Raw genomic sequence first — 15,847 nt, forward strand, 5'->3', positions numbered from 1 at the left:
AATTTGCTTCGTGAACCAGCTGCTGTATTTCTGAGTCCTCTAGATGGCACTGTCGCTTTTAAAAAAATGGAACTTCAGCCCAATGTTGAACAGAGAGTGCCATCTAGAGGAGTCCAAAAATACTACAACTGCTTCATGAAGCAGATTTGAAGCTTCATTTTCCCATCACGAGTGATGAACCACATCATGTGTTTAAAAGTATTTGTTGTGTTCAGACATTGACGAGTGCTCCAGCCAGAGGGCAGTCTGTCGTAACGGACAGTGTGTGAACACTGTGGGCAACTTCCTGTGTGTGTGCAACGATGGCTATGAACTTTCGCCAGACAGAAGACTGTGTGTCGGTAAGAAAGTGTCGTTATTTTCTTGGGCACCGATTTAAAATGCTGGCCCTCATTCATCGCTTTCTTCTTAGATATAAATGAATGTGTGGTAAATCCCGGCACATGCGGCGTTGGCACGTGTTTGAATCTGGATGGCTCGTACAGATGCATTTGCCCACCGGGATATTTTCTTCATCAAGACACCTGCAAAGGTAACTAATTGGTTCTTTCCATTAAGCATTCCAGATCTCGAGTTTTGCAGACGTCGGGAAGTCATTTTTGGTTTTCTGCTAGTAACATCTAAACGCACAGAAAACGACACTTCATGATTGGTGCCGGGATAAATGTTGTGCAACAAGTTCCATAAACATGACAGATGGATTTGGGGGCTGCAAAGGGGTGGAACATTTCTGCTACATTTCCTTGGGAGGTTAAGATGGGGAATAATGGAATAATTTTTTTTAAAATTTATTTTATTTATTTATTTTTTGTCATAACAGCTCAAATCGCACTGAATAGTCAAAGTTTGTGAGTCTTTGCGAAGGTTGCAGAGATTTTTTTTTTTTATTTCTTGGCAACAAGAAAAACGGTTAAAAATATTGGTGAACGCTTCTCGACCTTTTGCAACCTTGAACGAACCCTGACGAAAAGTCAACCTTCACGACTTTCACGCGTCTTCGCCGTTCAGTGGAAATGCAAACAATTTGCATTTACAAATCACTACGTCATACAATCCATGATAAATGTTGAATTAGGTTTTGTTTAAGAAAAAATCTTAAATTATTGCACATTTATTCTTACTAATTCATATGAAAATGTCCACTTTTAAAATTTGACTGCAATTCATAATTCTCACACTTTTGCAACCCTAAACCAGCTGTGGGTCGTCAGCGGTAACAAATTAAAGAGGAAGAAAAAAGATACACTTTTCATATTTGGGTATTTTGCTCACAAAATAAACAAATTCCATAAAAAAATAAAATAAATGAAAAAAAAACGTTTTTCTTGCTTCTTGATTCTGTGTCAGACGTTTCCTGGTGGATTAAAAAAAAAAAAAAAAAAAAGCTTTGTGCTGCTCCCCATCCCCGCCCGTCTATTTGTCTCGTCCTTCTCACATGTGGGAGTGGGCCCAAACGAGAATGCTTGGATTGTTTATGTAGTGGTGCTGATGAAGAGATATCCGGCAGACTACAACACATTCCAGCTCGGGGCTCTTTTCTTGGAAGCGAGGGAGGAACGCCACGAAATACTTCACATCAGTATGAGCAGCAGCTGCTCATTGTGACAGCGAGGTTATTCCCCTGTCACGTTCTCGCCGCAAATGACATATTTTGATCAGCTCGGATTTACTGACCTCACTAATTTGACCTCGTCCCCATTAACCCAGAAACAGTCGAAAGAAACGACCCCAAGTGTAAACTTGCGAACCGATTCTGATCTGATGTTCTTTCCGTGCCAGACATCGACGAGTGTTCGCAGTCACCTGAGATCTGTATGTTCGGAACCTGCTCCAACACCGAGGGAAGCTTCACCTGCTTATGCCCTGAAGGCTTCCAACTGTCTGCCTCGGGACGCAGATGTTTAGGTAAGGATGTGAGAGAAACGAGGCTATTTTGAAACAATGTTATAGATGAGGTGCAAGCGGGATCGGTGGACTTTTATGCCAAGAAGCACTCAATGTCCCCGATGCTTTCGGGTGACTCCGGCGCGACCACGCTTCCCATATCCTCGCTCGCGTATGTGTGTGTTTATGTTCTGCATGTGCGTGTTTAGGGCTTGGGTGGGGGAGTCCACTGTTTGGGAGTTCCTTTGAAATGCTCAAGCGATGACATCACCGGTTGTGATGAGGTGGATTAAAGTTTGCATTTCACCCCTCTCCCTTGCGTCAATCGTGCTGGACTGAAGGGTGGGGGATGAATTAGCGCGGCAGGGCGGAGGGGGAGAAACACCGGCCATAAATGAGATCAAGGATGGATCCTGTCACACGTGTTTTTTTTGGGTGGGTTGTGATTGACATGCAAAGAATGAAGAACGCGAGTCACGGTTAAATATATTTATTCATTCAGGCAGATGCGCGGCCTTCAGTATTTGACATTTTAAGCTTTGCGCTATTTGTAAGCATATTAATCTCGTCCACGGGGAATTGGTGCAAAATTTCCGATTTTCTGTCCTCAACTGCAGTTCAGCCCCAGTTTGAAAAGCTGCACGTTTGTCACATGACTCTAATGCATAATACAGTTGAGGCCACTGGCTCGCTGGAACCAACTCGTGATCTGATTGGCTATCGCTACTGTCTTTCAAATCTGAAAGTCCATTAATGAAGGCAGAAGAGATGCCCGCCAAATTGCATCAGAAGGCCTCGGACGAATCGTGCGCGCTACTGGTATAGTGAAATCTGCCCGGCAACATGAGCTAGCTGAATTCTGATTGGATAAAAACTCTCACCTAAAAATACGACACTAGGATATCATATGACATCAATGTGAAGAATATGATCATGAGTTGTTGATGACGTTAGGCCAGCAGAGAAGGCCTTGACCGCCCACTGCTGGTTTACGCTAACCATGACAAGTTTCTTGAAACGACATCTGTGGATTAGTATGAAAGCCATAAAGCGTTTCAAAATGGGCCTGAACTATAGTTGGGGGACAGAAAATGTACAATTTTGCAACACTCAGCCTATGTTAAAAAATGGAAGCACGTATGTTGTGACTTTTGGGACTTGGATCACAATAAGTTAGACTTCATAAGGCCTCGTTAATATCTGGTGTCATTTCCCGTCTATTATTCTTATGATACTCTCCGTCACTAATTTAAAAGAATCTTCGTCCATGTTTACAATTTTGCTAAAAGTCGAAAAGGATTTCAACACGACATCTGCGCACAAGGCGTCACGTGTTTTGCGGAAATATCTGCGGATTGCTTTTGTGTAGCAAAGTAAGTCGACCCATTAAGTCGCTGTGTACACAGCACCAGGTGTTCATGACAAAGGCCAGGTGCGCGCTTGTGTGTGTGTGTTTGTGTGCGTGCGCTCTGCGGTGGTCAAGCAGGAGAGTGTGACCATGTGCTTCTCATTACAAGTAAGAGCCACAAAGAACAAGAGTCCTCACAATCCCCTCCCTTTGCTACTTCTTACAAAGCTCAAAACTCCAAATGTGGGATGTCACAGGAACAAAGTTGTGGAAAACATTTGACTTCACTTAATACGTATCGTACGTCGAGTTCTTGTCAACATAATTTGTTATCAGACAATTTATGATCATGAATGAGAATAAACCTTATCAACAGGAGAATCTGTTCTAAACACTTTGGAGCGTTCCATTAGTGACAAAGTGATTCAAAATGAATCTGCCATGACCTTCTCACCACAATGTTTCAATGAAATGTATTGTGTCATTGACAGAGAAGTAAAAAAAAAACACGGCTCAATAATTTGACTTCAATTGTAGCTGAGTTAAAAAAAAAAAAGCTCTTTGACGTCTTTCACCGTCAATGGCAGTAAATGTGTTAGAAATGTTGTGCAGTGAGGTTTTTATTGCTCAATATTTTTGGATTGAGCCAAGTTCATGTTTTTGTTCTGCTCAGCAAATGCTAACAGTTGCCGATGGCTTTCGTATTTCAGTTCACGTATGGCAAAGTACGGCAGAATTTGAATATGTTCGATTTGATGCACAGTTGCTGTTTTGACTAAAAATTTAAAAATTAATTACTGTGATTATGCCTTATAAAATTGGTTTATTTTCTTTATATTATGTTTATTGTTTCATACAATACGGATCTATTTTTACATTACAAAAAAATGTGAAATTCAACTGAGAATATTGATTTCATTTACAAGTAAACGGAATTACGTTCTTGGTAACGGAACAAATTAAACTGAAAGTAGAGACTTAATTAAAAATGCTTTGTCCTCTCATAATTTTTCAATCTCATTTCTTCTCCTCCATTATTTTCCACTTCATTTTTTTTTTGTCAATGTTTAGATGTACGCATCAACTACTGCTATACAAGGTTTGAAAATGGACGATGCCAGGTTCCAAAGCCTCAGAATACCTCCAAAGAAGAATGCTGCTGCACTGGAATGCCGGGTCAAGGCTGGGGTGATCCCTGTGAAATCTGTCCTGGCAAGACAGAGGGTACGTTTCCATTTCCATCGCACAGAGAAAAAAAAAAAAAAAAAAAAAACCCTGACGAGACATTTTTTTTTGCTATTAATGACTTTTGTGATATCATGTTCTAGAGGCGTATCCCCTTCTCTGTAAAAATAAGGGATATCAACGTGGGCTCGATGAGCTTCCGAAAGGTATGAGCGTTATCTAGCCAAGACTCTTTATCCTCTGACGTATCACGTTAACCTTGCTTCTCTCTCTTAGATATTGATGAATGTGTCAATAACCCGTGCGAAAACGGCCAGTGCATCAACACAGACGGTTCTTTCCGCTGTGAATGTCAAATGGGCTTCCATCTTGACATCACGGCATTTACGTTTAAATGCGTAGGCAAGTGGCTCTCATCATCCCATCGTTGCTCGCTTTCTTTCCTACGTGGGCGTTTATTAACATACCTTCAATATCCGTGTCCCTTCCAGACACCGATGAGTGCGAAATAGGTAACCCCTGCGGCAACGGCACGTGCACAAATGTAATCGGAGGCTTTGAGTGTGCATGTGAGGAGGGCTTCGAGCCTGGACCCATGATGACCTGCGAAGGTGTGTGAAATGTCGTCGGTTTGTTTACATTGAACAAACTGAGCTTCGGGAATTTTTCATTCAGTCAGCGTGAACAGGACACTTTCGACCTGTAAACCAAGCAAACCATTTTCAGTGAAACGAATGATTTTTTTTTCGTTACCGCTGGACTTGTGCAACATTTATTTCTATTTTGTGCTCTCTTCTAGACATCAACGAGTGCGCTCAGAATCCTCTGCTGTGTGCATTCCGCTGTGTTAATGTCGTGGGCTCCTACGAGTGCAAATGTCCAACGGGATACGTGCTGCGTGAAGACAAGCGGATGTGTAAAGGTACCACAACTCAACGACTAATCGGCCCGAAACGCGACTCTTTTAGTCACGCACCATTTTTGCATTAAATGCTGTATATATACACTCTCGAAATACGAACCCCTCGTGAAGTTACGTAACATACTATTTGTCAAGCCTTCTTAAAGCCTGAGAAAATGTAACCGGACGAGTCAGTGTTTACACCTCGACTGTCTCGGCGATGGCGTGGGTGCCATGGCAACAGTTGTATTTGGAAAGAAGCACGGCGACAGAAGGAACCTCTCATTGTCGATAGCGTCATCGTTTATATCCCAGCTGCAACCAGACCACCAACTCTCTCTCTTGCTACTTGTCTATGTTCAACTCCTGTTTCCATGCCAGTGTCATATTGAGCAGATTCATGGAGACCATTTTGGAAGTCTGCGTGCATGGAGTAATGAATAGATTAATTGTCCTGCAGCGAATACAAAATGAAGCTTCAAATTTGCTTCATGAACCAGCTGCTGTTTTTTTGAGTCCTCTAGATGGCACTGTTGCTTTAAAAAAAGAGTTTAAAGAATGGCAATTGAGTGTGCTTTCAGCCCAATGTTGAACAGAGAGTGCCATCTAGAGGAGTCCAAAAATATTACAAGTGGTTCATGAAGCAGATTTGAAGCTTCATTTGCCCATCACAACAGACAATATCGTTTTAGGTTGTTTTGTTACATGACATGTTTCGGCAAGTCTTTCGCCCTCTTCACAGAAACATGTCAGCTCACAAAACAACCTTAAACAATATTGTCTGCTATAAATGAATCAGTCCAAGTATACTTTTTGTCATTAGTTGAGTGGCTTTGTGCAACAGCAAACTTGAATCATCCACATGGATGCACATATTGCTGGCAACGGGCGGAATCCTCGCCCATCCATAGTCATCACTTTTCAGGAGAATCAAAAAACAATTCAATGATTGCATCATTGAAAAAAAAAAGCAATCCATTTTGGTCAACATTGCTCAATAATTTGGAAAGACAACCTCCATACATGCATTTTGACCAACAGTACAGACGGGATTTTGACCAAATTGTGACATTGGCGGCGGTTCCTGGCCAACACCAGCAAACTATACGTATTCTTTTCACGTTTTGTAATTCCGAGTATGTCTGTCTTGCAGACCAGAATGAATGTGAAGACGGGCTTGATGATTGTGCCAGCAGAGGAATGACCTGCAAGAACCTTATTGGTACATTTATGTGTATCTGCTCACCTGGATACACACGCCACCCGGGTGGAGACGGCTGCATCGGTAAGATGGTTGAAACCTTTTGCTCGTTCTTCTAAGCGTTAACTCCAGATTTTGCCGATGGAAATCGAAAGGGATTGTTTATGATGGTGAACCGATATAATTGAGATATTTGTTCTTCTTTTGTTTGTCGGCTTCAGATCTGAATGAATGTACAACCAAACCAGGCATATGTAAGAACGGCCGTTGTGAGAACACCGTGGGAAGCTATCGCTGTAGGTGTGACCAAGGATTCGTAGTCAATCCCACACAGACGGAATGTCTCGGTAAGCGTTGTGCGTATACTCACCAAACGCCTTGCATCTTCAACATGGACAAATTGTTGATGCTCGTTCGATTTTGCTGGCCGATGAAAAACACTTATGTCCATTTTATTTATTTATTATTTTTTTTTACATTAATGGGGATTTCCGCATCACAGACATCCCATTAAAATTAAAATATTTTAAAAATGACAAAATTTCTCAGGCCAACGTCGATTTGTGAAACGTGGACGCAAATGACCCTCGGCATTTTAACCCCTCGGCGACACTTTCCTATCTCGTTAATAACCATGTGTTTCGAACTGTCAAGATAGAGGCCCGAAAATCGTTTTGCAGGCTTCCTCCCAAATCTAAATATATATACTTCAGATTCAAAGTGATCCACTGAAGCCTGTGAGAAACACTCCAGGGAAACCGAGGCTGACTTGCTATCTGGCTTCTGACAGACGTTAGTGATTGTGCCTTGCGGGTTATCTCCTCACGTCTGGTGCTGTCTGGGTGGCTTTGTCTGCTTCCCTTTAGCCACCTCTTTGTTTGCTCATGTGATGGTTTGTCTCGCTCTCACGTTGCCTTCTCCGTGTCTCCCGACATCTAGATTACCGCGAGGGCTTCTGTTTCACTGAGGTTCTGACTACGCTGTGTCAGATGACCTCCAGTAACAGAAACATGGTGACCAAGTCGGAGTGTTGCTGTGATGGGGGCAGAGGCTGGGGCAACAACTGTGAACTTTGTCCACTTCCCGGGACCACCCACTTTCGGAAAATGTGCCCTCTTGGACACGGCTATACATCTGACGGCAAAGGTATTTGGGAATTTCAAGTTCAATATCCGTCGAATGCAGTGGCGGGCCGTGCATTTCACACGTAGGCCTTCAGTGAAGTCCGAGTTGTCATCGTTTATGACACCACGGCTGGACAAATAATATACAGAAAGACACTTACACACTTCTGAGTGAGTATTGGACGACCTCGCTTCTCTTGAAAGGTCCGTCGTGAAAATGGCCTCGCAAGTGCATCTGTAATTAAATCCACACTTTTCCCTTCTCCGGCCCACCACCACCGGTCTAATGAATCAAAGTCAACAACTAATGCACCAGTAATTCTTTTGTCACTTTAATGCTTAGGCACTTCGACGGGAAACCCGATCCTCTTCCAAAGATCCTTACGCTATTCTGTTTTTCTCACTTTATTAACATGTACGCTTCTGCTCAGATATTGACGAGTGTCGTGTGATGGGGAACTTATGCAAGAACGGTCAGTGTGTCAACACTGTCGGCTCGTACAACTGCGTCTGCAAACCCGGCTACAGCACGGACATCTCTGGCACGCAGTGCGTGGGTAAGCCGACAGTTCACATCCTACCCGCTTCATTTTATGGACTCGTTTCCTGCCATGACAGCCTTTTGTTCCCATCCCATGGGCCACGCGGGTAGACTGCTCGCACATGCCCGTGACAAATACACCTTGAAACTGTTGCTCTCATCATCGGGTCTTCAGGAATATTGTATTTGTCGAAACGATCGAGCAACGCCTCGCTGTTATGTTTTCTTACAGATGTGGACGAGTGCATACAGGCGCCAAAGCCTTGTAACTTCATTTGTAAGAACACAGACGGTGGATATCTATGTTCCTGCCCCCGTGGATACATCCTGCAGGAAGATGGAAAGAGCTGCAGAGGTGACATACTCACAAAGTCCAAAAAACCTTTTGCAGCGGTCCTCGACTGTTTCCTGGTTGCAACCGCTGTGCAGCTGACTAGACCCGGGCCCCCTCTCAGTATTATGCTTCTTGTCTTCTGGGTCGTCCTTGTGCTTGCATTTAATCACGACACGCATCCAAAGTGTCGATTTAGCAGGCTTGTTTTAGGGCCGAAAAATAAATTGTCTTCAGTAGTGATGGCAAAATGAAGCTTCAAATTTGCTTCATGAAGCAGCTGCTGTATTTTTCAGTCCTCTAGATGGCACTGTTGTTTAAAAAAATGCCAATTAATTGTGCTTTCAGCTCAATGTTGAACGGAGAGTGCCATCTAGAGGAGTCCAAAAATACTACAACTGCTTCATGAAGCAGATTTGAAGCTTCATTTACCCATCACTAGTCATCAGTGTTCGCGGCTGCTCTTCAAAATCCGAATCCGAATGCCCTTTACTGTCATTATACTCAGTGTACAACGAGATTGGAGAGCTCCCCTCTCTGGTGCAAACATAAATAATAATAAATAGATAAATAAAAATACATTTAAAAAAATTGTTTTGAGCAAGTGCACTCTACAAGGCAAAGGTAGTTGTGTGTGAGAGTTCAGCATTATTATGTATTATTAATATATATTAGTGCTGTGAAGCGATTCATTTTTTTTAACAAATTAATTGCAAAAACATTCTGTAATTAACTGCGATTAATCGCATTTTTCCTACTACTATTATTTGTGAAATTTTTAACAGGTATATTCTTGAACAATATCTTGTAATTAATGTAAAATCACCACCTATAAAGTGGATTTTAAATCAAAGACAACTTTCTTTGGTCCTTGAATCCGATCTATATGGAGTCATCTTGACGGACTTTTTTGTTCGGTTGTAAGCAGCACGAAAAGGCCCAGTGGTAACATTTGTTCTGAGATATGCTAAAGATCTACAGCTAATATGTTACAGTGTTTGAATTTGAAGATATGCAAATTATTTTTGAAGTCAATAAAACTAAGTTAAATGAGTTAAAATATTTCATTGCGTGCATTTAAAAAAAAAATCTTGCTTTAATTTTGTTTGAAGAGTGTGGAGGAGCTAACGTTAACTCATTATTGGCAGAAAGGGATGGACAGGGCTCGTTTGGAGCTCGGACGGCCACGGGCCACCTGTGTTTTTGCTGTCAGGTTCATTTGCAGTTCACTTGTCGGTCACTGACTGTACATGGAAAGGAATTTGTCTGAGAAGCCCTCATACAGTGGTCAGCTCACAATATACTTTAACGACAATGATGTCATGTCTCCCGCTTCCTTTTCAGACTTGGACGAGTGCTCGACAAAACAGCACAACTGTCAATTCTTGTGCGTCAACACCATCGGCGGGTTCACCTGCAAGTGTCCGTCTGGCTTTACGCAGCATCACACCGCCTGCATCGGTAAATAAACACACGCGCAACACGGATTGACAGACACGTGTAAATATTTCCGTCCTCTCAAGTGCTCTTGTGTCTGTGTGTACCTTAAACGAACGAGCCGGGATACACACGTTGAGTCATGATGCGCTTGTGACTTCCTGTCGCCGGTATACTCATGATGGCTTCTTTCCCGGTATCACTTTTTGGATCGTTAAGCCACCGTTTTTGATGTCACACTATGCTCATTTGTAGTAGCGCAGCATAGCGAGTCTTTGTTATCGGACTCGGCGATGGATTGTCCTGACAACCGCAAGCTTTTTTTTTTTCCAGACCATAAAGCAGCTCCCATGACCTCACGCCCATGCCGAGGCAAGAAGCGCTCAGTCCTGAGCGCCGAAAGGAATACACATACGTTGTAGTGTGTTATTCATTTGTCAACAAAAATGTCGGAGAAACCGGAAGCCCCCCCAAAAAACAGCTGTTTCGGAACTTTAGGAGTTGGTGCTCATCGGCCAACAGCAATTACTTGAAATGAACACTTTTCATGGCCCACATGAAGCACGATAAACGGTTCCTCCTAATTTAGAGTTCCTCACAATCAATGTTTGCTAGCAAAACACAGTCCGTGATTGGAGCACGCACATAATGAGATGTTGATTGTGGTCTGAGGTCTAAATTTTCTGTAACTCTGCTCTTGGAACTGACATCTGAATAATATTTAGCAGGAGTCGCAACATCAGAACCAAAGTTGGCATCCAAATTCTATTTGTGTCGCGACACAGAATTTACGTTGCAAATGCTTTGGTTTCATCAGACCATAACAAAATCGACCAAACAGGCGCAAAATCTTTTTTATGCTCTGATGAAAACAAGGTATAACTTTATGTCCGTAATTCCGAAAGGTGGACTTAGCACAAACACGACACTGCTCATCACCACCATGGAAGTGGAAACATCCTCCTTTGGCGGGCTGCTTTTCTTCAACTCCACCTGGAGCCTTCGTCAAGATGGAAGGAATTATGAAGCGTTCAAAATAGCATTCACAAAACCTTCGGGCTTTGACCAGAAAGCAAAATAACACGTCAGCAAAAGCCTGCTTGAACATCTGAACGCTATTTGGCGTTCATGTTTGCAGGCGTGTCCTGACTCCCATTAAACGTTTGAATGTAATTGGGTCATTTTCAACACAGCCGCATCCCAGTTATGAGGGTGTGCACACTTTTGCAACCTCATTGTTTCAGTGGTTTATTTTTACTTGCCCCACAATTTTTTTTCAGTAACGCGTCGGTTCGATGAATAGTGTGAAAATGTTCAGATGTGTGCTCTTATCAGCATCACTGTATCACAAATTCTGACAGACATTTCAACAGTATGTCAATAAAGTTGAAGGCTTGGTGTAATTACTAAAATCCCGACAAGATACCATATGTGCTTCTATCCACTTGTGAATTGGAATGCCCGAGAAAAAAAAAAAAATGGTGTCCAGGTGGAGCGAAAGCAGTGGCCAGTGAGTGAATATTGGACTGCGGTGTTGTGCTTCGTTTTATTCTGTTCTATTTTGCCCTTCTGTCCCTTTTTTTTTTTTTTTTTGGTTAATATGAACCATTCCTCCTTTGTATGTGTTAGACAACAACGAATGCTCAACAGACCCGAATCTTTGTGGCGCCAATGGTGTTTGCCAGAACACTCCAGGGAGCTTCAGTTGCGACTGCCAGCGAGGATTCTCATTAGAGGCCAACGGCCAGAACTGTGAAGGTCTGAAAACAGCTGGCAAGCATCGTCTCAGTAGCGAATGATCAAATGCAAAAAAAACGGGTTATCTTGTGTTTTTGCGTCCCAAAGACACTGACGAGTGTGACGGCAACCACAGGTGTCAGCATGGCTGTCAGAACTTAGTGGGCGGGTACCGCTGTAGCTGTCCACAAGGTTACTTGCAGCACTACCAGTGGAACCAGTGTGTGGGTAAGAAAAACACTTGTTTGTTCGCTTGTCTTTCTCTTACCACTATTCAGTGAATCCCCCTCCGTCGTGGGCTTACATTCCCGACCACCCTCGCAGCGGAGACGCCGTACGTAGCGAGCGTCTGCGCATGTGCTGCAGATTTTTTCAGTGACCGCTAATAGTGGTGCCCGAGTTTTTACTTTACAACTACTTAACTGCAGTATTAATGTCATTTTTAGCAGTAAAAATGCTGCCACAACCAATGTTTGATGACGTCGATCCAACCAGTGGCTCAAGTCGATGACGCGACACGTACTGTCCCAATTCTGCAATTTGCACACTCTTGTAACATACGGCCTGCCACATCATTTTATGTGGCACGCCAAGGCAAATCATGCACAACTTCATGTTTCTTGCTAAAATACCAAATTGTCGTCCATTTTAAAAACCTTAAAATATTGCATGCATATTTTCTTTAACAAAGACACTTTTAAAATGAATTGAATGGTAGTTAAACGAACATTTCCTGGATCCTGATTTTTTTTAGTTATCCATCAGTTTGTTGTGTATATGGAATAATATTAATATGATGATGATTTATATAGGTTCACTGTCATAATGGCCCACCGAGCAAAACCCAAAATATGATGTGGCCCGTGAGAAAAATGAGTTTGACACCCCTGCCCTTCGAATAGCTCCTGTTTTCGCTCTTCTTTGAAATACACAGTAGTGTGCCGCCCTCTCGTGGCCGAAGGTTGAATTACACCACAAACAACTACATTTTGTTGTAACTGGACCAAAGAATATATGTGAAATAGCAAGACTGCAAACTGGGAACTCGTGATGGAGAAGGGTTTACATTTGTTTTTCTCCCATGACATCACTCACACTTTCGGGTGACAAAAGACTGCCCAATTGTTTACAAACATTTTCAAAATGTCTGTAAAATCATCGCCACGTAGCGCTGACATTCGACTTTTTCCCACTATTGTTTGGACCGCTTAAGTGCACTGACCTTCTGCTTGTTTACTTCCCCTCAACTTCCTGTGACCCAGATGAGAACGAGTGTCAGAACAGTCAAATCTGCGGGGGAGCGTCGTGCCACAACACTCTGGGGAGCTTCCGCTGCCTCTGCCCCACCGGCTTTAACTACGAACAGGCTTCAGGGGGCTGCTCAGACGTCAACGAGTGCTCCAATACCCAGAACCCCTGCAAGTTTGGATGCTCCAACACAGACGGGGGCTACCTCTGTGGCTGTCCCACTGGCTACTACAGGGCAGGACAAGGGTATGCTATCAAGTGAAAGCTTGTCTTTCAATGCAGCCCGTTGATGTGTACGGCAGCCTAACGGCTTTTATATTTGCTTCAGGCATTGTGTCACAGGGTTGGCTTTTGGTGGCGGCGACCAAAGTGATAGTCAGGGAGGAGAGGACGATGACAATTCTCTTTCTCCTGAGGCCTGCTATGAGTGCAAGATCAATGGCTACCCCAAGAAAGGGCGCAAACGACGCAGCACCAATTCAACACAGGGTGAACCTGTGGATGACATGCAGGTAATTCAGTTAGCCAAGATAGTGATGGGGAAATGAAGCTTCAAATTTGCTTCATGAACCAGCTGTTGTATTTTTTAGTCCTCTACATGGCATTGTTGGTTTAACTAAAGGGTTTAAAATATGGCGAGTCAGTGTGCTTTCAGCCCAATGTTGAACAGAGAGTGCCATCTAGAGGAGTTCAAAAATACTACAACTACTTCATGAAGCTGATTTGAAGCTTCATTTACCCATCTCAAATTTCCCCATTGTGGGACTAATAAAGGACATCTTTATCTTTATCTTTATCACTAGTTATAGTCTTTTTTTTAGAGAGGATTAAGGAGATATGCCTGTATCATATCATCTGTTTTTATGTGTTGGCTAATCTTTCCTGTTTACTTTGCAGATATCTGACAATGAGATGATCAGCCTGGCCAGTATGGACATCGAGGACACCCTGCACCTCCACCTAAACATCAGTAACCTGAGCAACCGCGACCGCATCCTCGAATTCACGCCGGCTTTGTCCGCCTTGACCGACCACGTGCGCTACAGCATCGACTATGGAAACGAAGCGGGCCACTTCAAGATCAACCAGAGGGAGGGCGTGAGCTACCTGCACCTGAGCAAGAAGAAGGCCCTCGCTCCGGGCGCGTACGACCTTCAGATCAGCAGCATCCCGCTGTACAGGAAGAAGGAGCTGACGGAGCTCGAGGACCGACATGATAAAGACTACCTCACGGGGCAGCTGGGGGACATCCTGAAGATGAGGGTGCAGATCATCCTGCATTAACCAGCGCAAGACTGTGGCGGGTAGAGATGGATGATCCACAAGAGGCTAAACATCTCCAACTCTGAGTCAGTGTTGGGGGGGTCACTTCTGTTTTCTCCAACTGGGAGACTTGCCACCAAAGAGACAAGGAAGAGAGGGGGCTGTGGAGGCGGGAGGGGGATTTACAGCGTTCATTTGCCAAAGATGATTCTACATATCATAGATACAATTTCTGTGGGAGGGGGGGAATGCTGGCTTGAAAACTGGCGGTCAAACGAACACATTGCGTTTACAACTTAAAATGTGTGTATAACACCATTGAAAATGTGTTTCTGAATTATTGGTTCGCATGTTGTATGATGATATGTGGGATCGGTGCCACTTTGGAAGGCAGAAGGACAACCGGAAACTTATGGTTGTTTTTTTTTGTTTTTTGTTTTTTTTTAACAAATGTGCCTTAGTGGCAAAAAAGGATGTCCCGTTAGTAGTGATGGGCAAATGAAGCTTCAAATTTGCTTCATGAACCAGCTGCTGTATTTTGGAGTCCTCTCGATGGCACTGTTAGTTTAAATAAAGGGTTTAAAAAAATGGCAATTCATTGTTCTTTCAGCCCAATGTTGAACAGAGAGTGCCATCTAGAGGAGTTCCAAAATACTACAACTGGTTCATCAAGCAGATTTGAAGCTTCATTTAGCCATCACTGCCCCTTAGTCTGACATGAATTAATTTCCTCCCCTCAGGTAAGTGACTGCACAAACCCGGACGCAACACATTTCTGCCTTCACAAAGCTGTCGAATCGTAAGATCAGTTAGCAGAGGAAAGGAAGCCACTAAGGACTATTGAGATGTAATTGTGTCTGGCTTGAACAACTCCAACTGCGTATTTAAACAAAGCTTGTCCACCTTTTTTTTCGTTGGATCCTTCATATTTACTGGTGCTAGCAACACAACCACATAGCTTTCGAAATGCACTGTACTACCATACAAAAGTCTGACGTTCCGTCAGCCGCTCCGATTTCATGTTTGCGATCTTCCTTAAGCCGACCGCTCTTCTCTATATTTCATGTAAATTGTGTTTATACTGTAATAATCGATGCCACTTTTAATCTATGATGCCTTTGTAAACGAGATGAAACCCCTGGAATTACAGAGGTTTGTAATGGTGCTTATAATGACCAACTACTTTCTTTGTTAACTGTATATTTTCACATATCCGCACACCGACATACACTCCTCTGACATTAATGATGGCAAATCTGGACCTTCCTGATCATGCACTGAGGCCTTCACGGCCACACAATTCTCTCACACGTACAATCAGTGCCGCATTACCACAGGCCAGCCTGACACCAGTCTGTGTTCTTGTTCACATCAGTGGGGGTTTAGTTGAACATTCACAATAAAAACATTCTTTTGGTGTACATCTGTTTCTTACCTATAATGTATGGCAGTGGCGGACCTTCAATGCCTTCTCTTCCGGCCTAACATAATCAAGAAATCATGATCATATTCTTCATATTGATGTCATTATCTCCTAGTGTTGTATTTTTATCCAATCAGAATTCAGCTATCTCATGTTGCCAGGCAGCTTTCACAATACCAGTCGTGATGTGTCCGCCATTTACGGCCATATTGTACACGGATTCG

The 15,847-nt window shown here is 43.1% G+C and overlaps 1 protein-coding gene across 1 annotated transcript in view; it reads left to right on the top strand.

Annotated features, from left to right (window-relative positions):
* Positions 1 to 15,621, top strand: part of fbn1 (fibrillin 1) — a 59,621-nt gene extending 44,000 nt beyond the window's left edge. The window contains exons 48-66 of the mRNA XM_088295713.1: positions 216 to 341; positions 413 to 532; positions 1,780 to 1,905; positions 4,304 to 4,456; positions 4,561 to 4,623; positions 4,694 to 4,819; positions 4,909 to 5,028; positions 5,217 to 5,339; positions 6,472 to 6,603; positions 6,741 to 6,866; positions 7,459 to 7,665; positions 8,075 to 8,200; positions 8,417 to 8,539; positions 9,860 to 9,976; positions 11,582 to 11,710; positions 11,798 to 11,917; positions 12,952 to 13,183; positions 13,266 to 13,449; positions 13,835 to 15,621. Coding sequence (XP_088151839.1) covers positions 216 to 341; positions 413 to 532; positions 1,780 to 1,905; positions 4,304 to 4,456; positions 4,561 to 4,623; positions 4,694 to 4,819; positions 4,909 to 5,028; positions 5,217 to 5,339; positions 6,472 to 6,603; positions 6,741 to 6,866; positions 7,459 to 7,665; positions 8,075 to 8,200; positions 8,417 to 8,539; positions 9,860 to 9,976; positions 11,582 to 11,710; positions 11,798 to 11,917; positions 12,952 to 13,183; positions 13,266 to 13,449; positions 13,835 to 14,221 — 2,840 coding nt within the window. The 3' untranslated portion in view covers positions 14,222 to 15,621. The remainder of the gene's footprint in view (positions 1 to 215; positions 342 to 412; positions 533 to 1,779; positions 1,906 to 4,303; positions 4,457 to 4,560; positions 4,624 to 4,693; positions 4,820 to 4,908; positions 5,029 to 5,216; positions 5,340 to 6,471; positions 6,604 to 6,740; positions 6,867 to 7,458; positions 7,666 to 8,074; positions 8,201 to 8,416; positions 8,540 to 9,859; positions 9,977 to 11,581; positions 11,711 to 11,797; positions 11,918 to 12,951; positions 13,184 to 13,265; positions 13,450 to 13,834) is intronic.
* Positions 15,622 to 15,847: the final 226 nt, after the last annotated feature.

Source organism: Idiotropiscis lumnitzeri, chromosome 5, assembly GCF_059441095.1.
Source record: "Idiotropiscis lumnitzeri isolate Australia: NSW breed Sydney's pygmy pipehorse chromosome 5, RoL_Ilum_1.0, whole genome shotgun sequence".
NCBI classification, from domain to species: domain Eukaryota; kingdom Metazoa; phylum Chordata; class Actinopteri; order Syngnathiformes; family Syngnathidae; genus Idiotropiscis; species Idiotropiscis lumnitzeri.